This window comes from Geospiza fortis, unplaced genomic scaffold (genome assembly GCF_000277835.1).
Source record: "Geospiza fortis unplaced genomic scaffold, GeoFor_1.0 scaffold403, whole genome shotgun sequence".
NCBI lineage: Eukaryota > Metazoa > Chordata > Aves > Passeriformes > Thraupidae > Geospiza > Geospiza fortis.
The window spans coordinates 5,340,432-5,367,544 of NW_005054336.1; the positions used below are offsets into that span (position 1 = coordinate 5,340,432).

General features: G+C 38.2%; 2 protein-coding genes across 2 annotated transcripts in view; one reads left to right on the plus strand and one right to left on the minus strand.

The window, feature by feature from the left end:
* Window positions 1-25,657, plus strand: part of SLC30A7 (solute carrier family 30 member 7) — a 28,278-nt gene extending 2,621 nt beyond the window's left edge. The window contains exons 3-13 of the mRNA XM_031057869.1: window positions 4-270; window positions 983-1,010; window positions 3,860-4,011; window positions 5,442-5,529; window positions 6,350-6,476; window positions 7,409-7,558; window positions 9,087-9,137; window positions 10,842-10,977; window positions 18,734-18,824; window positions 19,781-19,930; window positions 20,730-25,657. Of these exons, the coding sequence (XP_030913729.1) occupies window positions 4-270; window positions 983-1,010; window positions 3,860-4,011; window positions 5,442-5,529; window positions 6,350-6,476; window positions 7,409-7,558; window positions 9,087-9,137; window positions 10,842-10,977; window positions 18,734-18,824; window positions 19,781-19,930; window positions 20,730-20,777 (1,288 nt within the window). The 3' untranslated portion in view covers window positions 20,778-25,657. The remainder of the gene's footprint in view (window positions 1-3; window positions 271-982; window positions 1,011-3,859; window positions 4,012-5,441; window positions 5,530-6,349; window positions 6,477-7,408; window positions 7,559-9,086; window positions 9,138-10,841; window positions 10,978-18,733; window positions 18,825-19,780; window positions 19,931-20,729) is intronic.
* A 343-nt stretch (window positions 25,658-26,000) lies between these two features.
* The window catches only part of DPH5 (diphthamide biosynthesis 5), a 19,022-nt gene continuing 17,909 nt past the window's right edge, over window positions 26,001-27,113 (minus strand). Inside the window, exon 7 of the mRNA XM_005422106.3 lies at window positions 26,001-26,617. Coding sequence (XP_005422163.1) covers window positions 26,394-26,617 — 224 coding nt within the window. The 3' untranslated portion in view covers window positions 26,001-26,393. The remainder of the gene's footprint in view (window positions 26,618-27,113) is intronic.

Below are 27,113 nucleotides of genomic sequence, written 5' to 3' on the forward strand. Positions count from 1 at the left end.
GAGTCCCGGCGACGCGGCGGAGGCGCTCCGGCGGGGGGGCGCGGTGCGGAGGAACGCTGTTTGGGGTTGCTGTTATGCTCGGTGCTTTGCTCAGAAGGAAGCTTGGCCTTGGCCCGATTTACGGTACTCGGGGGCTGTAGCTGCTGTTGTCACAGAGATCCTCTTTGGGGAGTGTGGCTTCATCCATAGGTTGATACCTGATATCGCTGCCTCAAACATCCTTGTCTCGAGCGAGAAACAGGATTTGACATATCCTTGTATAGCTGAGTGGTACTTTACATAGCACAAAAATTCACGGAGTGAAAAAAATGGAAGAGACTTGACTAAACTGCTACTGAAAAATCTGTAGCAAAACATAAGAAATGCAGAATAACTTCAATACTGTATAAAGGTAGAGAACAGGCTATGGTGCTAGTATTGTTGTCATGCTTCGTTGGTGATAGAGTCATTGTTTTATGATGATATTTCAGTCTCTGTTAATAGTTCCGTTCAGAATGGACTGGCATGGAAATGTCATTTAAGTCCAGCAGTGTCCTCCTTACCAAAAGCTGTAATATGAATGTAAATTACTGGAACTCTTAAAAGTCCCGAGTGAATGCAGTGGTGTTGATTTGGAAATGGTTGCATCCTAATATTTGCAATGTTGTTCTGAATCTCTCAAATGACACTCTAAAATCCTTAACTTTGATTACAGTAATTGCTACTGTGGCACCAGAGAGCATGCAGCGCTGTCCTGGGCACAGTCTATCTTGGCAGCACCCAGACCATTTTGAATGTGTTTGGTTTTGGCTTTGATGTTGATTCACTTTGCAGTTGTTTGAGGGTTATTGAATGCATAGTCTGTCCATTTGAGTATGGATTTTTTTTCTAATAACTCAGCAGAGGTAAATATTTTTCTTAGCTGTTCTGATGTAAAGAGCTTTGTGTTCATGTGACTTTGTTCTGATGTCTGTCTTTTAAACATAACATTTTGTTTTGGTAGTGTGACCTTAAAAAGTCCTGCATATGAGGTAACTAAACTGAGAAACTTTAATGACAGTCACAGAACTTTGTCACTGAAGAATATGGCATATTGGAATTCAGAAGACTTTTTTTTCATACTTGAGATTAATAATTAGGATTTACTGCATAGCCATTAAATTATTCTTTTAAGAGTCTAAATGATTGTTTTTATTTCAAGTCACTAGTTTTGGGTATCTCTTAAGTCCAGATTTTGGCGTAGAGCAAAACAGGGTCTTAGCAAGTACTTCTTTCGTAGAGAGGGGTAGCAGAGAATATGATGATGAGTGTCTTCAGTCAAAGCAGACAGATCGTGCCTTGGAAAATGTAACAAGCAAACAAGGAGCCCTATAGGGAGAACCATTTTGTCATTTTGAAGACACAGTGCCATTGCTCCTCACATGAGAAATTCTCCTGAGCTTCTTTTTGCCAAATAGATTGTTTTCTGAACTCAGAAAAGAGTGTTGTCCAAATGCTTCTTGATCTCTGTCAGGCTTGGTGATGTGACTGCTTCCCTGTGCTCAGCCCCCCTCTGGGTGAAACACCTTTTCCTAGTGTCTGATCTAAACCTCCCCAAGTCAGCTCCGTGCCGTTTCCTGGAGTTCTGTCACTGGTCACGCGTTTGCTGGCTGAGAGCTTGTTTGCTTGTTTAAGGTTGAAATTTGCTACATGTGCACATTTGTTTAATTTGATGTTAAACTAAATCAGCTGTGGAAGTGTCTTTATTTAGACACAGTGTGTTTGAGTATAGGGTTTCTACTAGTTTATATTCTGGATGATGTGTGTGGTTCTACAGGAGTTCTTGCATGCATCCCATGTTGCTGGTGGTTCACTGTATTGCTGGTCGTTGACTGAATCACTCAATCACTTGAGTAATCACTTTGCATCCATTTTTTCTAAGGTCTTGTTACTTTACAGATCACTTTTAAAAAGCCTCAGATGAAATGAGATTGGTCTCTTACCAGGCTTCCTGCCATTTGTGCAGCTCAATGACTTGTAGCTGTACCTATGATACAGAGCGTGGTTATGCTGTGAGGTGAATGGCATTGCAGATGCAGTCTGCTGACCCCTGCTGATAAATCCACGTGCCTCTGGCCACCTGGAATTGTTAGCTTGGGTCTTGAAAGCAGCACAGCTGTATTGGTGTTGCACTTAAGGTAAGTCTTGCCTTAGTGAGATTTGCAGATGTGAGCACAGTGCCATGGGAACTTGCTGCATTATTTCTGGTTCTAGAACTTGTATGGGATTCTGTTAGAGTAGCAGTCCTTATACAATTCTCTTTCCCAGAAGGTTCTATTAAAAAAAAAAAGAACAAAAAAAACCATCAAAACCCAATCACCTCAGAAAAACAGCTCTGTCTGCTTAGTAATGCTTATTCCTTCCATTTCACAATCAGTACAACTTAGGGTTGCTGTCACTAATTACCTTCTACCTGAATATTTGATGTACTTTGTGGTGGGTTTTTTTCCTCACTGGATCTTCCTAACTGCTCAGAGCCAAACCTAAAATGCGCTGTTTCCATAAAGATGTTGCTTGATTTTGGGGAGGAGGAAGATATCACCAAAACTCTTCAAGAATTCGATGGCAAATTCCATTTTGCTGCTTTATAGGCATCCAGCCTCTATGGGTCTTGTTTTAAAGTTTGTTCAGAACAGCTTCATCTCTCCTGCTTTGGTGGCTACAGCACCTGAGGACAATATACCTTGCTATCATCCCTCTGCCTTAAATGTTACAGTTGTGTGTATGTATAGCTCTGTATGTGTCCATAAAGTATATATATATAAATATATAGAGCAAGACACTTGATCCTTCCTCTCCTTCAAACCCACTTGTTGAGTGTTTCATCTGAAACACTTAATCCTAATCTTGTAATTGTTTTCAGTAAGGCTGAAATAGTTTGGCTTTGTAATGTGAAGTGGTTGAAACTTTGGCTAATGAAACTTTGTATTTGACTTCAATGTGTCTATCCTCTAGAACTTGTTAAACCCGTAATTTCTTCTTGTGCTTCAGTTTCCAAGAACTGAGTTGTATATGTAATTATTCCTAGATAACCAAAGAACTGGGAAAGTGGAGCTTTTGGGGTTGTTAACAATTGCTCAATAGTGCCTCTCTATCAAATGTCTTCTAAAATATGAAGCATTGTTTTTTGGTTTCAATGCACACAGTTCCCTGCAGACTTACAGAACCTGTTCATGAGTAATTTGATAAACTTTGGCAGCACTTGTGTGTGGTGTTAACCCTAGTTTACCTATAGTCTACAAACTGATACAAGTTCTGCTGACTGGCTAACTCATGAACTAATTAAAGTAGCTTTGAACCTCTTAGCATGCTGGTTTGTTGTATTGCACTAAATAGTTTATTTAGTTGTTGTTTTGCGGTACAACACTGGTTCACTTTAACTGTGTTTCTCAATCAAGATTGACAAACAGTTGTGCATTAGTGTTTGAAATAAGACATTTAAGATGTGGTCTCTCACCCTCTGATTCCTTCAGCCTCTAGATCTGAGAGGTGTATATCTCCTAGTCAGTGCCTTGCCACTGCTAAGGCAAAGATTTAAAGTTGAGTTATGTTGATGAGACATGTGGCTGTGGGTACATCTACTCCAGGGATTTTGGTTTGTGTCTGTGGAAACACCTTTCACTATCACCAAAAACATAGCTAGGAGGATTTTTTTGCCAAGCACTTTTTCCAAGTGCCTTCTGTAAAGCTGACAGAAGCAGTTTTGGCACATATTTGTGTGATGAAGCATGGATTTCTCCTCTGTGCCAGCAAAACCATGCCTGAAGCTTAGAAGCACAGCATATTCTGCTAGTGTGTAAAAGATTAATGTCTATGGGGTTTTTTCATACTCAAAATGTAGCATATGGAACATAACCCTTTTTTCCTGTTCTCTTTCAGTTTAGGTCTGATATCAGATTCTTTTCATATGTTTTTTGACTGTACTGCTCTCTTGGCTGGATTAGCAGCTTCAGTTATTTCAAAATGGAGGTCAAACGATGCATTCTCATATGGGTAAGAAACTTCAGGCTGTTACCTTAATGTATTATAGTAAATGCTTAGGCAGATATTTTTCACTTATAAACAGAAGCTTTTTGCTGAACATGGAAAAACTATGTTGAAAGTGAGGGTTTTTTTTAAGGTGAGCTATGTAAACATCTAAGTTTATAGAAATAATAAAAATATGAAGGCATTGCTTTTGGGGAAGAAGGTTTATCACTTCCAAGATCTCTCTGATCATACTAGTGGAAACAAGTTAGAGAGCAGAAAGTTGCCTGGCATTGCCATGTATTAATGACACCAGTGAAGAACAAGCAGCCACATCCTGGGTTTGTCCTCAGTGCAGTGAGGAGCATTGCAGGGATTCCCAGACTGCTGGTGTCCCACTCCTCCTTTGGAACAGAAAGTTACAACTGAAAGGAGCCAAGTCTCAGTGGTGCTGCATTGCGGATTATAAACCATGACTCTTGGAAGCAGCAGGATTTGGGAGCTGTGACTGCCATTTACACAGATCCTCAAGGCTGAGGTGTGACATCCCATACTGCCCTTGGTGGATTTATCTGCTGCAGCTGGCCTTTGGCAGGCACTTGGTTCCACTGAACATGGCAGCTGTGCCCTATAAAACAATACTGATAGTACCATATTATTAATTGGTAATACTGATTAACAGCAAATTACTTCTAACATGGGCATTCCCTATAGCATTATTGGCCTGTCAGCATTTAGCTTCAGCTGCCTTGCTTCAGTGTGAATCATATAGTTTGAAACTTAAAGCACAGTTTAATTTAGGTGGAAGTTCCAGTGTGCATAGAAATCAATTTAGAGAGAATTGTACCATGAACTAATTGCAGTGAAAGCACGTTCTGTATTAATTACTGCTGAGCATTTAAACAGCTGGTGTTCCCTTTATCAGAGAACAGCCACACTTTATTAAGCCTCATGTTTGCTACATTGAAATGACTAATTCTAATCTCACAGTTTGTTATTGTCAAAATTTGATGTTTGAAAGAATTAATTTCTACTTAAAACTTTTACTGAAAATCCACCTTCTAGAGGGGAAGCAAATTAATACATGTCTCTTTGATATTGAACATAATTTAACACCAGAAAACTGTGATTAGGTTTCATGTGCTTATCTTAGTTTGTGGCTTCTAAATTATGTTTATATCATAACTTTGAGTAGACATAATCTTAAATGGAAAGATTTTGACATACTGAAAGATTTTTTTCATCTAGATCACAGAATGGCTGATCTGAATCAGGCAGTTTCTGTCAAAGTACAGCATGGTCAGTTTTATATACTAATCTGTAATTTATATGCCATCTTCCATTTAGCAAATTTGTGTAATCTAACTGTTTGAGAACTCCAATCTCTTAAGTTTTAATTTTCAGCATTTAAATGAAAGTGGTAATATCTGCTATTGCTTTTTTTTTGTTTCTTGCAGTTATGTTCGAGCAGAAGTACTTGCTGGTTTTGTAAATGGCTTATTCCTCATCTTTACAGCATTCTTCATTTTTTCTGAAGGTGTTGAGGTATGGGATGAGATCAATTACACTATTACATTCTATATTTAATATGGATAGATATTTCTGGTTTTAATAGGAATGAGTTATTGAAATTAATGAATTGAAAATTTAAATTATGTTCATAATTGGTTAGAAATCTGATTTGAACAAAGAATAGGGCCATCTGAAATTGCTGTTTAATGAGAGAGAAACTCAGCTTTTCCAGTTTCTGTACTAGCTTCTTAAATAGTGTATTTTGTTTATGTGTAAAGATTCTGTGAGGTCGAGCCTGTCCTTTTTTTATATTAGGTCTATAATGTCTCATTGAGAAAAATATTCCAGAGGAAGTAGGGTAAAAAAGAATTGAAAAAAATCAATCTAGATTCGAGAATTTCTAAAAAATGTCATAATTTGTTCTGAATCTTCATTTCATTCCCCTTGTTGCCTCACCTTTCTAAGGAGAAAGGAAGAAATGGCATTCTAGACTCTTAGAAGTCTTATAGGTGACTTAAGCAGCCTACATACTGCAACAAACCTGAATGTTTTCAGATGGTGTTGAGCCACATCCCACAGCATAACCACATCTTATGATAAAACTGAGCTAGACTCTCAGAATATTCTACTGTACATCACAGCTTTAATAATAGAACTTTATTTTCAGACACTGGGAGTTGGTCTGTGTATCATCCCAAAAACTGGAAGTCCTGACTAATTTTAAATTATGTCTATATATATGTTATGTATGAGAATGCTCCTGTATCTAAGTAGTTTTGTGGTGCCTTTTAATAATGTAAAGGGATTGTAAAACTCTACATTTGCTTTTTGGTTTGTTTCTTTTTTTTTTTAGAGAGCCCTTGAGCCTCCTGATGTGCATCATGAGAGACTTCTTCCTGTTTCTATACTAGGATTCATTGTAAATCTGATAGGAATATTTGTTTTTCAGCATGGAGGTCATGGGCATTCACACAGCTCTGGTAGGATGTAACTTCAGTACTGTTTCCTTTCTTGGCAGCCTGTATTCCAGGGCCTTATTATGCCCCAGTATTACATTTGATGTCTTCTTAATGGCAATCCTAGCCAAGTGTGTGTGTGACCTATTGCTATGTTGACTTTGGTGTTTTATTACCAGCCCTGGTATGCCACTGTTGTACTTCTCATATTAATATCCATTAACTGGAACACCTAGGAGTCCAGAAACTGCTTTCTGGAGTTCGTGCACTCTCCTGCTCCTTATTGAAAGAGATTTTCAGAGCATCTTTTTGGACAAATTTAAGCTGGGCTTGGGCAAGGTCCTGGCTGGAAAATTTAGGAGAACGGTATTTGAACCAAATTTTAAGCATGAGATGATTCTGCTTCAGATGTTTCTCAACTTAGTGTCTTTTGAATTGAAATGCAGAATTTATTTGCTTAAATACACATGGTAAACACTCTGGTTTTTTTTCTGCAAAGCCTGTGGGCCTCTCTTTGAGCTTAATATTTAAACTTACATAGACTGGTGGAAGAACATAGTCTTTGGTCTTTAAGCACCAATGTAAGCTTGAATTTTTAATCTGCAAATGACAATCAATTTCTGCTTTCTTAACACAGCTATTTTTAAAGTGCTTATATCTAATGAAGTGTACATTTTTCAAATTGTACTAGAAGTCTAGCACAACAAGTCTCAGAAGTGGGAATGTATAAAAGCACTTGACTTCTCAAACCTGGTATATTTTATGTATCTATATAAATAATATGTCTGCACAGCAGAGCCACAGATGACAAACACCTTGTGTTAAGTTTCTTATTTAAAGCCATACCTTAAGATGGCCTAAAAGATTAATAGGTTTTGAGTAGATAAAAACAAATATAAGAGTACTCATCATTTATGTATTCATAAATGCACTCTGATGGTGATATTTGTTTATAGGGCATGAGCACAGCCATTCTCTGTTTAATGGTGGTCTCAGCCATGGGCACAGTCACAGAGATCATGGACACAGCCATGAACATAAACATTCCCATGGACACAGTCATGGTCATGGCCATGGACACTCTCATGGTCAGGATTATTGTCATGGTGAGTACCGAGTCATCCTGACTCAATCTAAATCTGCAATTAATAACTTACTGAAAAATAAAGAGCGTGTTTTCAGCTTGTTGTGATCATATATGGAAGTACCTTCATTAAATGTCTATTATGCTCTGCCACCATCATGTTTTATGACTCATTTTGTGTTTCACTTGCAGTAATTTCAATGTTAGTTTTTAAAGATTTTGCTTTACCTCTGCTTTTTGAGTGTGTGCTGTAATGTTGTGTGTTGGCAAAAGATGGAACAGCTGTATGCTATTCCAATAGAGTGAAATTAGTTATCAGGTGCCCTGTTTCAATTTTTTCATTAAAATCAATTGACAAAGTTGAGCTGTTTTGCTAGTGTTCTCCTTTTGTATTATTTTACAGCACAAGGTATTAGAAGAAATGAACCAGTGAACTTATGGTTTGTTAGTTGTACTTGGTTTGTGGTCTCAAATAAGACTTTCCCCATTTTGTGTAGTTGTAATTGTTTTAAGATGGTTATGGAAAAGATACTTGTTATGTTAGCTGTGCTGAAATCTTTTCTATGAAGGCAAACAATCTGAGAAGAGACATTGATGTTAAATATGGTCAGTAGCCTTCACTATGGGAAAAGAGCTTGTGTAGGTAGCACCTATTTGAGATGGTGGAAATGAAAGCCTTGTGGTAATGCAGGGTTGCCAGTCCTTCCTGCCTAAGCAATAAAATTAGATCTGACGTGACTCAAAATGTGCACATTCAGAGCAGGGAATAGTGTGGGAACTGGCAGACAGGAGGTGACAAAGAGTATAAAAATATTTACTTGTCCCTTCCTGGCTATTCCTAGAAAATTGGTACTTGTCTTCCAGTAGTTCTCCTGGAATTTGGTTGGAAAGCAGGAGCTCCCTGCTTCTGCCTCTTCCTTGCCTTCCACGTGGCCCCCACGTGAATGTAGCTGTCTTGTGCAGCTTGATATTCAAATCAGCTGTTGTGTAAATTATTGTATATCTTCACTAGAAGGCTTTTATTATCCTTTAACAAGTTTTTCTTAAAATATCTTTCAGATTAATGCTACAGAGGCATTAATATGCTTGGATGAGAAGATCTTTTACTTATTTGTTCCTTCTTGAAGTCTTATCCTTGTTTTTTTACATTAGGTGTAAATGCTTGCTTAAGTGAAGTATTTCTGGTTAGCAAATTTATTTGAACCTACTCTTCTACCTTCTATTCATGGCTTGTGTTCTTGAGGGGTCTTATTTTGCTATATACTAGCAAGGTCTTGCCTCTCCATTTGTTTTAATTAAGAATAAATGTAGATAATTTATTTTTGTATATACCTATGTAGAAATCTATTGTGTAAAGGGATGTTGTATTTTAAAAAATGCATTTTAAGACTTTTAACTTAATTGCTGCATTAAAAAACAATAGCTCGAGTAAAAGCTGGTCATTGGGAGCAGCCTGTCTGTCCAAGACATTTCTGAAAGGAAGAATGTAACAGAAGGGCCACTAGAGAGAGCCTTTGTCTTGGTTAATGTGTCAATAATTGCCTCCACAGATGACCATTCCCTTGAAGTAATGGCTGGATCCAGCAAACAGATTTTACAAGGTATGATGAGAATAAGTATGATGTTTTGTTTGTTTTATCACAGTCTGCCTGCCTGGGTTTGTCACACCTCTGTTTTAGAGAGATCCTCTGGATAAATGCCACGTTTTTCTTAAAGGATCTATTTAATGAAGTTCCATTGCTGCTGTAAACAGCTCTGCTATATCCTATGCACGACTGGCTGTTGAGACATTCACAGAAGTCTAAATGTGATGCGCTGCCAACACAGTTTAAAAGAGACATCCCAAAAGCTGGGATTCAGCTTCTGTTATTGATGCTGAAAAATTAAAGAAAAACTAGGAAAGAGTACTTTAAAGCAGAAACCTAAGGAGCCTAATTGCAATATATGTTCTGTAACATGAAGATGCAGATTGATGTCATTGTTAAAGAGTACCTGAGCTTAAAACTTGGCATTTCGTCAAGCTCTTAGGGTTGGTTTAGAGCAGATGGTAATGCATCTAAATTTCTTGAAGTAGTATTGGAATCCCTGATCTCCTGAGCACTGGATGATCTTCTGGCTTGTTTGTAGTCCTTGAGATGGAGCATTTACAAATTCTTCCAGAATTTACAGTACACTGTATTATGTGTATTCAGTATTTCACTTGAAGATATTTCAAAGTCAGTTTTTATGAAACGCTCATTTTAATTGAAGCATATTAAAAAGACCTGATTTTATTTTAATTTTTCAATACTGAGGGAAAAACCCCACCAAGTGATGTGAGGACTATCAAGACAGTCACTCACAAGCAATCACATCCCACCAGCAGATCAGTGCCTAGGGAAGTCTGAGCAGCAGAAAGACAACAGTAGTATTATTGGGGAGCATGGTGTTGGATGGTATGAAGTGTCCCTCTGGTCCATTTGGATCAGCTGGCCTGGCTGTGTGTCTCCCTAGCATCCTGCCCACCCCAGCCTTCCTGCTTGGGGTCATGAGAAACAGAAGGCCCTGATGCAGAATGCTGTGGAGAAACCCAGCTCTGTCCCAGCCAGAGCCAGTACAAACGCAGAAATCCCCAAAGAACTGTTTGTAGTGGTGTGTTGTTTGTACAAGAGGGGATTGCCTGTCTGGAGAATTGCATTCAAAAAGCTGTTTCTGAATGACTTCCAGTCACTGCCAGCAGAGAGCTCCAAAGGCTAAACTTTGACTAGCTGCAAAGTACGTGTTTCTTTGTACTTGAAGGAATATTACTTTTCAGAATAAGAGTAAGGCTTCTCATGTCTGCAGTATTGTTTAATTTTCAAAACTATTTGTCTTGGATTTATTTGCCAAATAACTTCTAGAAGGTGTTGTCAATTAAACGTTAGCACATGTCAAAGCTTTGCAGAACTGTTTCTGTTAGCAGTCTGTCCGTCTTATACAGACCTCACTACTGTAGGCATCAGGGAACATGAGTTTCTGTACTATAATAAGGGTAAGTATTGAATGAAGAAAGTCTAGCTGCAGCTGTTAATCACTGTTCAAGTTAACAGCCTTGCTATGAAATGCCTAATACTGCTAAGTGCATAGCAGAATGTAAATTCTTCAAATCGCCCATATTCTACAAATACATTAAAATCCTTGTATGTTTGACCCAAAACTGACCACAAATTTTAAAAGTATGGATCATATTATCTAGTTCTTGAAACTTCTTCTTGTGAAACATCTCTGAAATGCTCTATTAGCTTTAAGAACAGCAAGTTGTAATGGTATCACTTGCTCTCTTACAGGTGTATTTCTGCACATTGTGGCAGACACGCTGGGAAGTATTGGTGTAATCATATCTGCTATACTAATGCAGAACTATGGGCTCATGATAGCAGATCCTATTTGTTCAATGCTGATAGCACTACTTATAGGTGTAAGGTAAGTGTTGCTATCACTGGTATTTGGTAGGATTTTTGATGCTAGTTACAGCAGAAATTGCAGCTCAGAAGGAAAAGGAGTTTTGTTATGCTAATGACTTAACAACATTTGCTTTTCTTCCAAGAGTGGTGTGTTACCTCTGTCCTGTACAACCATTCTGGTGAGCTCTTACATGAGCTATCTTTCTTTCCCTTTTTCTACAGCTACAACTTTCCCTCTTAAATCTGCATATTTTGTCCTTTGCATAATACTATAAAAATGTCTTTCAGGTTCAAACTGTAGAAAGCTTCGTCTCTGTATTTAGTACATGCTTATATAAACCAATGTACTCCAGTAAATGGAGCAGAATGGTTTCAGGGCAGCAGAGTTGAGACTGCTGGCACAGGATGTGCCCTTGTCCTTCACAAATAAAAGCTACTAGGTTTTAGTTTTCTTTTCTTATATCAACAAGAACTGTCTTTTACTTTGCATTTGCACTCTGAGATATCCTTATTTCTTTTAAGATCTGATGGAAATGCTTCATGGACTTCTGGATTTCACAGTTGTTTCTTACCAAGATCACTGTGACTGTGAAGCTGTTTGGATTAGACTGGTCAAGTAAATATTTCATTGAGTGATGTTATGAGGCTTTTTTGGCCGCAGTTTCAATGGTGCCATAGGGCAGTGTGCCACAACTCCAGTTACAACCTAATAACTCAACATCTTTGTCTGTTCAGCAGTGGTGAGTGTCATCTGATGAAGTGCAGCTACTTCTGCTCATACCATGTATGGCATGTTTATGGTTTGTGCATGGCAGCATTCACAGGATTATTGATGTGAATCTCCCTGCTAGTCAAAGTAGGGCAGCAGGCTTCAGACACAACGCCCACAGAAATGTTTCTGCTAGAAATCACTGTTACATCACCACTTTAATTTGAACTTCAGAGATTTTGACTTCAACGTTCTGTAATTTCATAAATGATAAATTATTCCAAACTACTTCTAGTACTGAAATCTCAAAAAATGGGAAAGAAAATGTGCGAGTTTCCAAGGGGGAAGAAATTACTGCTGAGGTAGAGGTAATAGCTGAGTAAAAGGTTTCCATACACTTTGTTTTTTAAGGGTCCAGCTTTGTGTACAGCAGAAAATTTTTTCAATTCAATTTTCAATTTTCATTTTTCAATTTTTTCATTCCATTCATACAGTAGTTAAAATTATCCTGAATTTCATAATAGAGGTGTCATAACAATGCTGTTTATAGGTTTTCTAGCACAGATAGAAGGAATGTTTGAGACCCATGTTCTATGCTGAAAATGCTGGAAAAGTTCACTATTTGATGTGTCTTTTGATCTTAGGCCAGACTTCAGCCTGTAACATTATTTTGTTGGTCCACAATGTTATAAATGATCTGTGGAATAATTCTGCTCTCAGTGCAGTCAGCTGCATCAGTTGGTAGAAGTAAGCCTGCATTTCTTGCCATCTGACACATCCTGGCACATCAGTGGAGCAAACACTAATTGCAGGGTTGGGTGGTTTTGTGTTGGTATTTTATTTGTTTTCTAAGCAGTCCAACAGACTGAACTATTGATGGTTTTGCTTGAAGTGCACTTTAGGATCATAAATAAGATTACTGGGAGTTTCAGATGGCTGTTGAGAACCTGAGTCCCTTTTTGTGGTGTTTGATTTTAGTAATCTTCATTGACAGTTCTGGACATAAAACCAGTGTTAATTTTGCCTTATTCTTCACCATGCTGTGTTTGAAGTGTCCTTTAAGAATTAGTGCAAAAGGGTTTTCAGATTTTCCCATAAGGTGGTCTTCTGTAACAATATGGGAGCCCAGGTCATGCTTGCTAGGATATATAATAGTTTTGTACTTAAGCTTTTAAAGTCACCTAAATCTAACCCAGAGGAAAAAAACTACTGAAGTTCTCTGAAATTTACAATTTGAAGGGAATAACGTTGCAAAAATACTTTAAATTGGTAATGGCAAGAGCTGTGTCTACTTTGGGGTGCGAGGGGAGGGATATTTGGGTTTTGGGGTTTGTTTGGGTTTTTTTAATTGTCTGTTTCCTCATGGGATACTTGTGGGTTTGAGGTGGGAAGGACTGGGATGTTCAGTTTGTAGTACAGGAATTGCTGTCGATTTCTGTGGGTCTATTTGAAACCCTAATAAATTATTTTTAGGGTAAATTTGGCTTCAGATTAAATAATTGCCTTCTGTTTCAGAAGAATATTTTTTGATTTTGTTTGTGCTCCTTTTACTGTTAAACCAATTTTGATAAGGTGAAGTGGAGTAAGAGTATGTGTGTGTCCCAACAAGCAGACCCTATTCAAGTGTGTTTAAAAATCATCAGGATCTGTTCTGTAATCAGGATCTTTGTGGCTGTAATAAAAGAAACATAGTTTTGAGCCAGAGATGCAACAGCCATTCTGATAAAGTATTCAAAAGTCATTCTAAAGTTTTAATGGTGTTTAGGGAACTTTCCCTGATTGGAACTGTATCCTCCAAGTTATTGCTTAATGGTCTGAGTTTGACTTAGAGAGACTGCAGCGTATGAGTAGGGAGTAGATTAGATCCAGGACTTCTGTTTCTGTTGTTTTGTTAGGGTGTTTTGTTGTTGTGGAGGTTTTTTAGTTTGTTTTAGTTTGGGGTTTTGTTTTTGTTTTTTTAATCTGTATTCTTTCTATGATACTTTTGTATACAAAGAAGGAATAAAGGCAGAACAGAGATCCTTATTGCCTTTCATGGAACTATGTGTGGAGCCAGTAGAATATCAAAGCTATTGCATGAGAATGCAGAGGAAAATCATTGCTCTTAATGCAGGATTGCTTGTGTCTTTGTGAAATAACTGTTCATTGGTTTTATATTGAGTGTTTGCTTGCTTCAGTGTTGGCAGCTCTCTCTGGTTTATTGGAGCCTTACCTGCTGCTATTAGTGGGTTTTCTCTGTTCAGATTTCTGAAATGATGGCCACACTTGCCAAAGAAATCACAAAAATACCTGCATAAGATGACTAAAAATCTCACTGGTGCAGTGTAAAGCTGTACAGACTCCACTTGTTAGCCTGTTTTGCCTTGTGCATGTGCAGAAGGGTTAAGCAATGCTTCTTCAGGGAAGTCAGGCAGTGCTTTTAATCAAGTGGTTGAACCTTCTTGTAGACAACATCTCTAATTAGTGCAAATTGTCAGCTGCTGCCACGGTTGCTCTGTTGCTCCTGTGATCCTTGCTAAGGGTGCTCTAGGGTGACATTCTCTGCCTAACTCCTCATGAGTTAGCTCAGAACATTCTGACTGCACAGTGAAAATCCCGTGTGGGATCTGAATTTTCCTGGATGCAGCCACTAATATCTGATGATTCTTTCTTCAATTACTCTGTACTATCTCATGCAAGTAAAGCATAAATGGGACGTGCTCAAAATAGATGAGTCTGTTATACCAGCATTTTCATTTTTTTTAACAAAAGCTTGACTATTTCATTGTAGTTTAGGCTGACACTGTTCAAGTTTTTTCCTAAGTGTTGTCCACATAATTATATATGCCTTGAATCAATAAACAATTTCCCAAGTCTCTGAACTGCTTTTAATATTTAAAACTAAATACTCATTTAGTTTTAACATTAGTGTTCTAAGCCTTATTCTGAAATGTTGAAGCAATTTCAGTCAGCTATGTGAAACTAGTTGCCACGCAAAAGCCACAACTCTGGTATAAATCAAGTTTGTCCTAAACCACTATTAGACCCACATGTTTCTAGAAAGGCACAGTAGACTAAATCTGATACTAGATTGCACAGAGTATGCAAACTGCCTATTAAGTGGTCAAAGAAATGAGGCAATTTACTTCAGTCATTTAGTGAAGTTGTTTCCATGGGTTACATAATTTTTTACATTAAATCTTGAGCTGCTTGAACATGATATAATATGAAAGAGCTTTGGGGGAGGGTGTGCCAGTAACATTTAAGTCCTTCCATGTTTGGGGCATAGCAGTATTAAAAAAATTACTTTTTTTAAATGAAGTGCTGCATTCCTTAAGATTCAGAAGGACTTTTCTATAGCAAAACTCCACCAAACCAGTATGTTTGTTGTTGGTGTTATTTTAAGCCATTATTGCTAAATGTCAAGCACTACCTTTATTTACAGGGTAATGGTACCTGCCAGCCTTGCTTGAGAATCAAGGTACTACATTGTTATGAGAACAAAGAATTCAAAATCTGTAAAGCATGTGTTAAACCTGTGGTCCTTGTCTTGAGCAAAGCTTGCAGTCTGATTAGAATTGCCATTGCCTAATAAAAATATTCATTCAAGTTCTGAAACAGGCCAACAGTCTTCACATTGCAGATATGGATGGTGGCTGGGAAAAAAACCCAGAATTTGGGAAAGTGGCTGTAGATTTTGAGCTGTAGTATTTGAAGAACCCTAGCTGGTCTTGATCCTTAGCAATGTTTGTGTACCTTCCACAAAACCTGTCACAAATACACAAACCCCCTATTTTCTGTAGTGCTGAGAGAATGAATTTCCTGCTGTGCTCTGAGTGCAGTGTCTGTCTAAGGGGTTCTTCACCTGGAGTTGTTTTCAGCTTTGCAGTCCAAGATCATGCCAGTGCTGGGGTCTTGCTGGCTATGCCTACAGAAACAGTGGCATAAACAGGATGGCACAGAATGGGCATGAGTGTTATCTGAATGTGATGCAGGTTAAATAAGAGTCTGATGCTTTCACTCTTAATTTTTAATCGATCCATGTGTAGTAGTGGCAGGCTGTATTTATCAGATTCATGTCAATAGTTCATTTTGATTTATTTGAACAACTTTCACTTCTGTAACAGTGTATGTGCAAATGTGATGTGCTGTAACAATAGCTGCCTTTGCTTTTCTGGCTTTTGTAGAGGATATGTTTTTGTTCCAAATGTTTTATTCCCCATCTTGCTGTGGGTTAGTTCCTCTTTCAAATGTTATTGTCTTGTAAAAGAGTGATATTTTACCTTTAAGGCTTGGTAATCAGAAAGCCATGGAATTGTCTGCTTTGATAGCAAAGCTTATAGACTGCTCTGCTAATGCATGAGAATTCCTTCCACTTGGTGAGAATTCAGCATTGCTTGTTTTCCTCAATAGTCTTGTAGATTAAAACAAACATGGGGGGAAGCAGCACTGTAATAGTTGCTGTGGAGGCAGCCACTTTTTTTTTTCACTAATGACTAAGCCAAAGAAAATAGAAAGCTTGGTCAAAATCTCTTAACTGTATTTTCAGCCAGCTTGGTTTTGTCATCTTCCCTTATGTTTTCTTCAGTCACATGAAGTGGAACTGATATTTCTAGGGCCTCCTAGTGATTAAGTAATACTGGTTTTAGTTAACGTTTAAGAAAAGAGCATACTCTGGAGTTTTGGTTTTTAAATTAAAGGTTTTTACTTCAGTAGTATGCATGAAACAATGGAAAACAGGCATCATAAAATTTGATTCTGTTGTTTGTTGTGTTAGTTGGGCTTACAGCAAGATACCATGTGAGCTAGCACCCCTTTGGATGCAGAGGGGCATCCACAGGCTGCCTGAGCTCTGAACAGCATTTGTGAGGGCCTGTCACATCACTGCAGCTGTCTTTTGGCTTTTCAGCTTTGCAAAAGATAAACTTTGTATCTGAACACTGGCTCTAAGATACAGGAAGATGATGTGACCTGGGATATGCCTCAACTTTCACCAACAGTATCAAGCCATCAAGCCATGATTTACTCTATTCTTTGGACTTTTAAGATGTTCTTGTTTTATAGCCTCTTCAGATCTACTTTACAATTAATTTCTCTTCCATCAGATAATGTACATCAGTTTTATTAGTGTAAATAAGTTGTACAAATTAGACATATTTGTTAGCTTTCTTTCATGGCTATTCTCACACTTAGTGGTATGTTTCAATTAAAAGGTAGACTACTACATTCTCTATTCCTTCAGTTGTTTCCCTGTGAAAAAATATTCAGCCTGTATGTGTGTGGTTTTTGAAACCTTTGGATGCACATGCTTGACAGGCCTTGTTAAATTTATGGGAATGGAATAGTGTTCACTTGCATTCACTTTGCATCCTGAACTTGTGTATTGGTCTTTCGAGGTTTTTATTAAGAAACAAACCTGCATTTTAAATAGGGAGTTAAACTGAAATCAATTCACCAGTGGAGTGTGTTGGCAGCTCCAGCTCCCTTTGATGTAATGCTTGTGACATGGACATTATTTAGTGAGATGGGTCCATTAATAAGAGAACCCTTTTCCCCTAAACTTCTGTAATCCACTGTAGAATGTGACACTCCAATTAAGCTTCCTTTAGACAGATTGACAGTTATTGCATTGCTAAATGTTTGTCTTGGTGACAGGTCTAGTTTAGGCAACTCCTGCTTGCCCCTAATTGCTTCTTCCTATTTCTGAACCGGTGCCTTGGTGGCAGTGCAAATGTGGGAGGCCATGTGCTGGGGGGCACCAGGCAGTGAATTTGGCTGGAACAACCTCTGTGCCTGCAAGAAGGCTTCATTTCAGGGTGGAGTTTTTCCAGGGGTTCATTAGACAAGAGTCACGCAGCCTCTTGCTCCCTCCCACTCTGGCCAAGGTTTAGCCAGGGAGGGAGCTGAGCAGTCCATGAGCCAGCACTGCCCCATGTTCAAATGGAAACACTAAAAAAAATGATTAGGTCATCTGTTCACATCTGCAAATACACAGCTGGTCTGTGCCATGCATTCCACATCACTTCATGAGATTTTAAACAAAGGTTCTGCAGTGTCCTTCAACAACCGGTCCAGTTAATCTCCTACAAATGTTTCAGGTGTGCTTTTAATGCCATAACTCCATGTACTGCAGCTGTGATGCCAGTGCTGAACTCTGAAATGAAGCTTACAGTTTCTGCAATATATAATCACTTTCAGAATGTTAGGTGACTTGCATGCTCTTGAAATTAAATTGCTCTTTAAGCTTTACTGTTGGGCTATAGATATTTGTCATCCACTTGAAAATTTTAGAATGCTCTACTGAACCAGACATGATGCACTACTCCTAAACAAAAAAATCACCATGCTGAATACTTAGTAAGAGTATAAGCTATTAGTGGTAGCTTCAGGGCATAGGCTTACTGCTCGCTTGGTTTTATTAAAAAACAAAAAGTAATAATAATAAAAAAGGGTATTAAATGTCTTCTTAGTTTGCTGATTAAAGACCATTTGGCCAGGAGGGAACCTCTAATTGCTTCCAAATGTTTAACCCTTGAGCTTGGATGAGACCTTACACTTAGTTCACTTCAAGAATATGCTAAGTTGTCTGTTTCTGACAAAATAACTCTGTTGTAGCTGGACTGTTCCACACTAATTTTGTTTTCTGATTACCCCATTATTATCTTAGTTCATAAGAAAAATATGCCTTAAACCAAACACAAAAGCAAACCCAATTTCAGTTGAGTATTTTTATGGTTGCTTGTGAATGATTTGCCATTAAAGTTGGTTTTGAGCTATACAGCTGCTTTGTTGTATAACTTCCAAGACACCAAGAGATTTCATCTCCAGTCTCGTGATTAAACCATTAATCTTTTGTGACTGACCACCAGTTGACTCTGGAAACCGTGGGGGAGAAATAATTTTGCCTTTGATAGGACACCATAGCAATTTTGTCAATCCTTTTATTTTCTGTACTGGGTTTTCATGGCGACTTCCTCAGCTTCTGATGGAAGAACTAGAGAAAAATTTCTCAGCATTAAGGAATCTTAGGTTTCTCCTTGCACCTTTTGAAAATGTAATAATAGCTAATTGCCTTTTTTCTTTCTAGTATTGTTCCACTTTTAAAAGAGTCCATTGGGATTTTGATGCAGCGAACTCCTCCTTCCCTGGAAAATGCCCTGCCTCAGTGCTACCAGAGGGTGAGCTCTTTAGCTGGTTTCACTCTGACTGATCAAGCTGCTGACTGACTGAGCCTCAGCTGTGTGTATGAGGCTATTTTATGATGTTTTTCCAGTAAAAGGAATGATTTTATGATGTTTTGCCAGTCAAAGGTACCCTAGAATACAAAAATGGAGGTACCAGTTTAATTAATAGTTTCCCAGAGTCCTAAATTGCATGTAACTTCACCTCAATTTGTGTTTTAAAAATTTCCTATGTTAGTTCAGAAAAACAGATCCTGAAGCTATTCCTCCCAAAGTACTTGTGCTTATACGTAACATTGGAAGTGTATTTATAAGAAAACAAAGATTACTATGGATTTGACCTGTTCTCCTACTTCACTTTTCTATTAGTATGCCATGAAGTGCCTTTTCAAAGTTAGTACAAAGCACTTGAAGGAGTGCTGCCTTTCCTCAGGAGTTACAGGCTGTAATCATCACATGGAGGGTTTGCTGAAAGTGGAAAGAGGAAAAACAAAGGGATTAACAGGACCCATCTAAGCCCTCACAAAATTGTAAATGATGTATGAATATATTTCTGTTAGTTAGAATCTCACAGATTGTTTCATGGCAAAATTTGCACATTTGCAAAAAGGGCAGTTTTAACTGGATGCCATCTCAAATCCAGTAACTGGCTTTTCTCTCATGAGCACCTCCATTTTCAGAAATGGTTTCAGTAAAATGTTTGTAGAATGTAAATGCAGCAGGGTACAAAATCACAGCACATACAGAAAATCACGACACTGACACAAATCCATATGTTTCAACTTCCTTACAATAACTGAGATAGTAATAATAAATTTTGGTAAAACATGACAAAATGCACAGTGAACTTGAAGTAAAAGAATGCATTTGCTTTTATAATACTTCCTGTAAAAAAACATAGTACAGGAAATATTTTCTGAAATATACTTTCTAAAATTTGCCCCTTGTTTTAGGTGCAGCAGTTGCAAGGAGTCTACAGTTTACATGATCCACACTTCTGGACCCTCTGTACTGATGTTTACATAGGGACTTTGAAGTTACTAGTAGCTCCTGATGCTGATGGGAGGTGGATTCTAAGCCAGACTCACAATATTTTTACTCAGGTATGTCTTATCAGTGGAAATCACATCTCAAAGTGTAAATTGCTTGATGTGACATTGTAATTCTTATCAAGAAAGTTTAAATATTTCTGACTTTGGTACCTGTTTTGAAAAGCCTCCCTGCTCCAGCTGTATAGAACAATTTCAAAATACTCTGTTGTGCAGATGGAATTAGTGTACCTCTCTGCTTTGGTTTTTCATGCCTCTTTATGGAAATAACAGATATAATTGTCTCAGGTGTATCAAATGGAGTTGATCTATACTGACCTATAAGGAACTAAGAAAACAGATGAGGCTTCTCTTAGGATAGAGTTTCTCACCACAGACTGGACCTACTCACAGGCTTTTCACTGCATTGGCAGCTTGCACACATGATGGCTTTCTGGATGGGTTCATAATGTAGAACTGGTTTGAACAAGACCCATGTTATGCTCCTGTGCTCAGCTCCACTTTAAACTGACAGTTCTTCAAGCAGCTTGCTTTTCAGGAAGTTAAACTGGCACAAAAGAAAATAAGAATTGCTTTTGTGCAGCTTCACATGTGGCAGTTATTTAGGATGAATCAGAAGAGGTAATGCAGCAAAGCTAATGTTAATACATCATTATGTGTGTGCACTTGACTGTGGGAAGAACTCTTTCCTCATCTGGTGTTCTCTGAGTGATGTGCTAAGTGTGGAGATGAATTACAGAAAAATAAGTTGTTTAGGTTTTTTGCTAGGTCACTTACTGATGTGGGCTGACGTTCAGGACAGGAAACTGCTTTGGCTTTACAGTGTTTTTAACCCTCCTTCCCTTTTCCACAGGCAGGAGTAAGGCAGCTTTACATACAGATTGATGTTGCAGCCATGTAGTCAGTTTCTGGAATGGTGCTGTTGGACCAAAGTTTTCAGTACTGTACTGGTGTAGCAACACTTCTTGAGACAGAGCCTGCCTCCACCACGCCTGCAATTGACTGAATAGATTTCTGCCCTTAGGCTACGGAGGAAGTTCACTTCTAAGGAGTAAATATTGAATGAATGTTATGGACTTTGGGTCTTGTTTTTTTTGGGGCCCCTAAACTTGTAAGTTTTGGAGGGTTTTTTTACTTAATAAGATTGTGGTACTGGAAACCCTGTCATGTCTTCAGTAAAGCTGCTGAAACCACTGCTCATTCCCATCAAACCAGTGTTATCGGCAATTGGAAACTTGTTTTGTAGACAATGTCACAATGGCTGACATGCTTCAATATAATTGTATGTTTGTACAATTGTTTGTACTTTGCAAACTTAATGAACCAAACCATATTGGGTTTTCAAAGTGCCTTTTATATCAGGAGAGCTATTTGCCAGCATAAATATGGAGCATCAAAGGGTTTTACTACTTTTACAAATAATCTTGTATGCAGTCTGATTATTTACTAGTGATGTATGCGGGGGGGGTTGTGTACTTTCATAACTGTAGATGTTAGACTTCCATTATATTTGCATCTTACCAGATAGAAAAATTCTAAATGTCAAAGACAAAGCTGTTGTGAAGAGACTTGCTTCTGAGACAAGCTGGGTATTTTGTTGCACGTCTTGTGAAAATTATTTTAGGCCAAATATTAGATTTAGCTCCAATTCTTAGTCTCTTCATACTATTGAGAGTAATGAGACATTATACAATGTTGCTCATGTTCAGTCACTTAAACAATGGGCAGTTGAAGGAAGATGCTGGTGATGGAAGCAATGCTTGAAGTTTTTTATTTTCCAAATCATGTGGTGGAAAAAAACTAAATCCTGAAATTGTGGAAGCTTAAGTCTCCTTGATTTTAATAGGTTGTTATAATTTTATTAAAGTGATGAAGTTCAAATTTTGCCTTTCCAAATATTGAAAATAGTTGTTTCTGGCAGTTATACCCGAAATGGAAATAAGGACCACTTTTCATGCTGTTTTAGCTTGTGGTTTTCCCAGGCTGACAAATCTTACATCTTTGACTATTTTACTGCAGCCTTGTATGTTTTCATAGGGGAGAAAATTCTCAGTGCAGTAAGGGTTGTTAGATTGGGTTTTTCTTTCCAACATTCTTCTGTCATATATTTTCTAGCATTTGTAATCATTTTACTCAGATATGAGTGTCACTTCCAAAAGCAATCTGCTATGTTTGGTATTACAGATGATAGTTCCACGACATTTTACACACAGAACATGGTGAAGTAAAAAGTAATACAGGCATTTTTCTGAGAAATCATAGCTGCCACTGACTGGTATGGATTTTATGTTTATTTTGGTACCTGTCAGAGGTAATACTAAAATCAAGGCCCTGAGAAGCTTGCAATGTCTGTGTAGTAAGTGCTAGGCACTATGAAATTACTGAAGATTGATTCGCAGAAGTGGTTTGTTTGCCACTGATCCTGTTGAATCCATCACAAATATGAAGTTTCTTGCATTTATTGTGTTCTTCCTACATAGCCCCTGATTTCTCTTTATGTGAAAACACAACACTTGCCAAATTTGATGGTGGTTCCTGAATTTTCCACTTGAGATATTGAAACGTGAATGTTGATTTTGTCCAGATCTTGGGGGTGTACTCTTGTGCTTAGAACTGGAAACTGGGTGTAAAAAAATGGCAGTACAAAACCACCTATAATATTGGTTTTAATCTTTGCTTCTCTTCCACTCTTCAGATCCCTCCATTGCCATTTCTGATCCCATTTGCTCTCCCTGGGGACGCAGGCACAGAGTGCCCTCCCAGCAGGCTGCACGTTCCACAGCTCTTCCCTGGCCTCCTGCCTGGCACTGTCCCTGTCAGGCTCTCTCCCTGTCCCACCTGGCAGTGCCAGGCCCAGAGTTCCTGCCTGGAAGATGGAAATTACACAGCACAGGGTGGGGTGCAGGAATCTGTTGAGCAGATTGGAGTGCTGCAGTTTAAGATCCTCTGTGCATGTATGTTCACAGAGAAGGTGATGGAAATCCAGCTGTGATTATAGGGTGGAGGTACTGTTTTGTAGTGTGGTGCATACAGACTGCTGCTTGCTGGCTGCCAGCAGGACTTCCTCATTTTTTAAGAGTTACTATTACTGCTATTTGAGGCTAGAGAAGATCAACTGATACCACTCTAAAGGCAAGTACCAGACAGGTTCATTGCAAATGTGTCATGATCCAAGAGCAGGCTTTGGTTGAAGTCACCTTTACACCAGCATGTTTCAGGACTGACTGTTCCTGGACTTGTTGAAATGCTGCAGTGCTGCCCAAGTTGCTGAGCTTGGCCACTATCTTAGCTTCTTAATGAAAAGACAACTGCTACTATTTGTTTCCAAGTGAGAACCTGGCAGAGTGGCTGTTTGTTTGATGGTGGTGATGGTGTTCTCTTAAATGTAAATCTACCAAATTTTTAATATGGGAAATGGAGTGAAAAAGCCTATGAGCCTGTTACAATTACACAACAATTTTAATAACTCTGGATAATTGTTTCTGCTTATTATGATTTAGCTGATTGTTGGAAGCATATGTTCAAGTCTATGAGTTTTCTAGCCAAGCAAGATAGCACTTCATTATGTTTAAACATTTATAGTAAGAAATATATAATTTGTTTGCCAAGTGTAATGGTGGATAGTGTAGGGAAGTCAGATTCAAAACAAACTTTAGCCTTTTTAGGCTTTCTGAAAAAGGATAAGCATCACAAAATTCTACAAACACAGTGTATGACATATCCAGTCAGTAACTGCAGTCACATGTAGTATGTCAGTAAACAAGGGACAACAGATATTTTTTCACCTAAGGGGATACTTGCTCAGGTTTTAGAAGAGTACAAACCATGCAGTTGAAAGCAAAAGCACAGCTTTGCTTACCCTGAGAGCCAAAGCACCATTATTTGTGTTTTGCTAATTACTTAACACTGGCTGCTTATGTAACACTTTGCTATTGACACTTTATAGGAGATGCAAGGCAGGATTTAAACAAAGACTTGTGTGAATGACTGACACCCAGAGATGGGTGAATGGCTGCAGATCATGTGCTAAAACTCAGCCTTCCTGGTATCCACTTCTGAATTTTTAATCAAGTTTTCAAAGTGTTGTTTTCTCATGTTTTCATGTAGCTGATATTTACTGTGGGGTTACTGGTCTGTCTTTGTGGGTTATTTTTTTCTGAAACCAGTAACTTAAAACCCTATTGTTCCAAAGACCAAGCCTGCAAACTGCATGATTTTTACCACATCTACAGCAAAATAAGAAGATAAAACAAATGTTACAGAGTGTCTGTATTAAAATGCCTCAATGTTTTTTGTGCTAAGTAACAGTGGAAGAAAACTTCTCTTATGAATATGCACAGTAAGGACTGGTCCTTTATAGGCTAACCTGGTAAGTACACAGCTCTGGATAGACTGGCTCCTTTCATCAGGAGGGCTCCTACAGAGAGCTGAGTTACTCGTGTGATTTGCTAAGCTAGGATGGAAAGTAAATAAACAACTTTGCTTTTTATGTAATAATTCCTACTAAAGCAAAAATTCAGTTGCATCATTAGTAAAAACTGCTGACACTATTTTTACACAAAAATTGAAGCTGCTACTATGAATAAAATGGACCTTAGTGACTTACCATTCTTAATTTACTTTTTTTTTAAAGAGGTAAAGCCAGGTTTAAAGGTGAAGGAAAACTAATTGTTGTAAGTGAACCTGTTCTGGGAATGTAAACAAGATACAAGAGGAGAGAATCTGCTGCTGAACTGCAGTTTTCCATCTTCTGCACGTAGTGTGTGAACAAATTGTAAAGTCCATGGCTTTTCTTTCACAGTGCAGATTTTCAGTTGCATGCTTTTATAAAATGCAAACTCTTATCTTTCTTCATGACACAAAGCCTTTAAATACCAATTCAGAGCAAGAATTTTAGTTAAATTAAACCCTGTCCTGTTTTCTCCAGCCATTAGATTGCTATGATTCTTGATTATCCCAGTCCTTTAAGCAGGATTTTTTTTTTAATAATCTCTCTGATCCTCAATACTGACTCAGTAGCTAATTCCTCCTTTACACTTCTGTGAAAATCCTTATCTGCAGGTTGCTGAGGCTCCCTTTTGGATTTGTCCCCCATTCAGGCTTTGTTGCAATGCCCATCCCTGTGGGCACTTCCTTGGCCAGACACTGCTATAATGTGAAGCGATGCCAGCCATGCTGGGCCTGGCATGCAAAGACTGAGTCTTGCTGTGTGCAAATACTGCTCAACCTACTTGTCTGTTTCAGTGAGCCACAAAAGGTTCCTGCCTATGTGGTAATTTGGCTGAAATGATGTGTAAAAAGAGCTGGGTATTTCACTTCCAATGTGCATTGGAGCCTCTCACATGTATGCTGGGATCTTGTACAAGAGTTAAGTGAATCACTACAGTATCTTGGCTGAAGTGTGAAATAATGTGAATGAAGCAATTGCCAATATCATTCCTGGTAGCATACAGCATATTGCTTGCCTTTACCTTTCAATTACAGGAATTACTCTTAGCAGTGAGCTTCAGTTCAATAGCAAAGTGTGTCAAAGTACCTGTGAAGAAATCTGGCAGGTAACACAAGGCAGCTCACTAAAATTCTGAAGACTGTGTATGATTTTGTTCTGGAATGCTAATGTTAGTAGCTTAGCCACGGCTTGTCCCAAGTGCAATATTAAGAAATTTTTAATGTAATCTTTTCTACTTGAATACAGTCTATATAAAATGTTAAATATCCTATATTGCTGAAAAGATATGGGATCAAATTTCTTTCCAATAAATCTTCAGTTTAAAAAAAATATGCATACAGGTCTGCTTTGTTTTCATCATATTGTGAAGAATAGTTGAAATAGCAACCACCATCATCTAAAGAGAACTCTTGCAGTCTTTTTGCTGAGACTTGGCTTGAGGTTAATTGTGGTTGCTGCAGTTGAGTCTAGCCCTTCATAAATGCTAGCATTAACATATGAAGAAATCCAGTTCTATTTTAAGTTGCAGTCTTCTGAACCATGAAATTCTGTGCAGCTTCTCCCCCTCTTTCACCAGCTGTCCAAAGGGAAAGGTCTTGGTTTTCTTTGGTTTAGAGCATTCTGACCTGTCTGTATTCACTCTCCCAAGGCAAAGATGGACACAGACCTAACAGGTTTTGCACACTAATGTTTTCTATTGGTAAGAGAACTCCTAAGTTTCTGCAAAGTTGAAAGGCAAAATTTAACATCTAATGCACTAAAACAATGTATGCAGTAGGTTTGGTGATGCCACATAGATACCTGGTACTCCTCTTGTCCTAGTCAGCAGCCCAAGACTGGAGTGGATGTCAATGATCTGAAGCAAAGTTTAAGGAGTTTCTGGAGGTGTCTGCAGGGTAGAAGCTGATACCAGCAGGTGCAGTTTGCAGCCTCAGGTAAAAGCAGGTCCATGTTCCTGCAGCATTGCCCTCTGAGTCTAACTACAGTTAGACAAGTCTTAAGTAGTCACAGCAATATCTTTATGCTGTTTTGCAATTAAAGATGGAATAAAAGTGTAAATGTTTTTATTTAAGCAGTCCTTTGACATGCACTATTTTCAAAACTGGAACTATCTACAGAGAACAGTTTAAGCATTTCCAATTCCAGAGGATGCATAGTGCCTGTAACAATTAAGGAATGCAGTGGAGCACCCAGTTCCACAGTGGACATCTGCTGTAGAGTACCTGAAGCAATCTTCTCATCTAGAGCACCAACACGAGCAAGGCCAACACAAATTGTGTTTTCAGTAATTTCTGTAAGAAAGAAGATAAAATGTTTAATTCATTGAGTAGTGGTCCTATCATAAGGGAAAAAACACTCAAAATGCTTAAACCTTAACACTGCTTTCTTAAACCTCCAATTATTAAATTATTGGCGTGGCCTAGAAAGAAACTTGATCTTCAAAGAAAATAAAGTTAAGGATGTTGATAAAGAAGAATTCATTCAGGAATTGTGTTCACTTTGAGGGACCTGCTGCTTTTGATTCATTGTATGTAAAGGATAAAATTAAGGGATTTTCATTTTAACAGTACTGAAGGAATAAACTTTTTAAATGAGGAGTAGACCTAGATAAATTTGTTAGAAAAAAATTCTCTGGCACAATTGCATCATCTTTATGAGCTGCTGTGCTTTTACCCTTGGTCTCAATAAACATTTCAGTTTGCTCCTGACTAGTGTTAAGAATTGAAGATGAAAATCACAGTTCTGCATCTTTGGGTTAACCTAGATTCATGCTGGTGTTCACAGAGA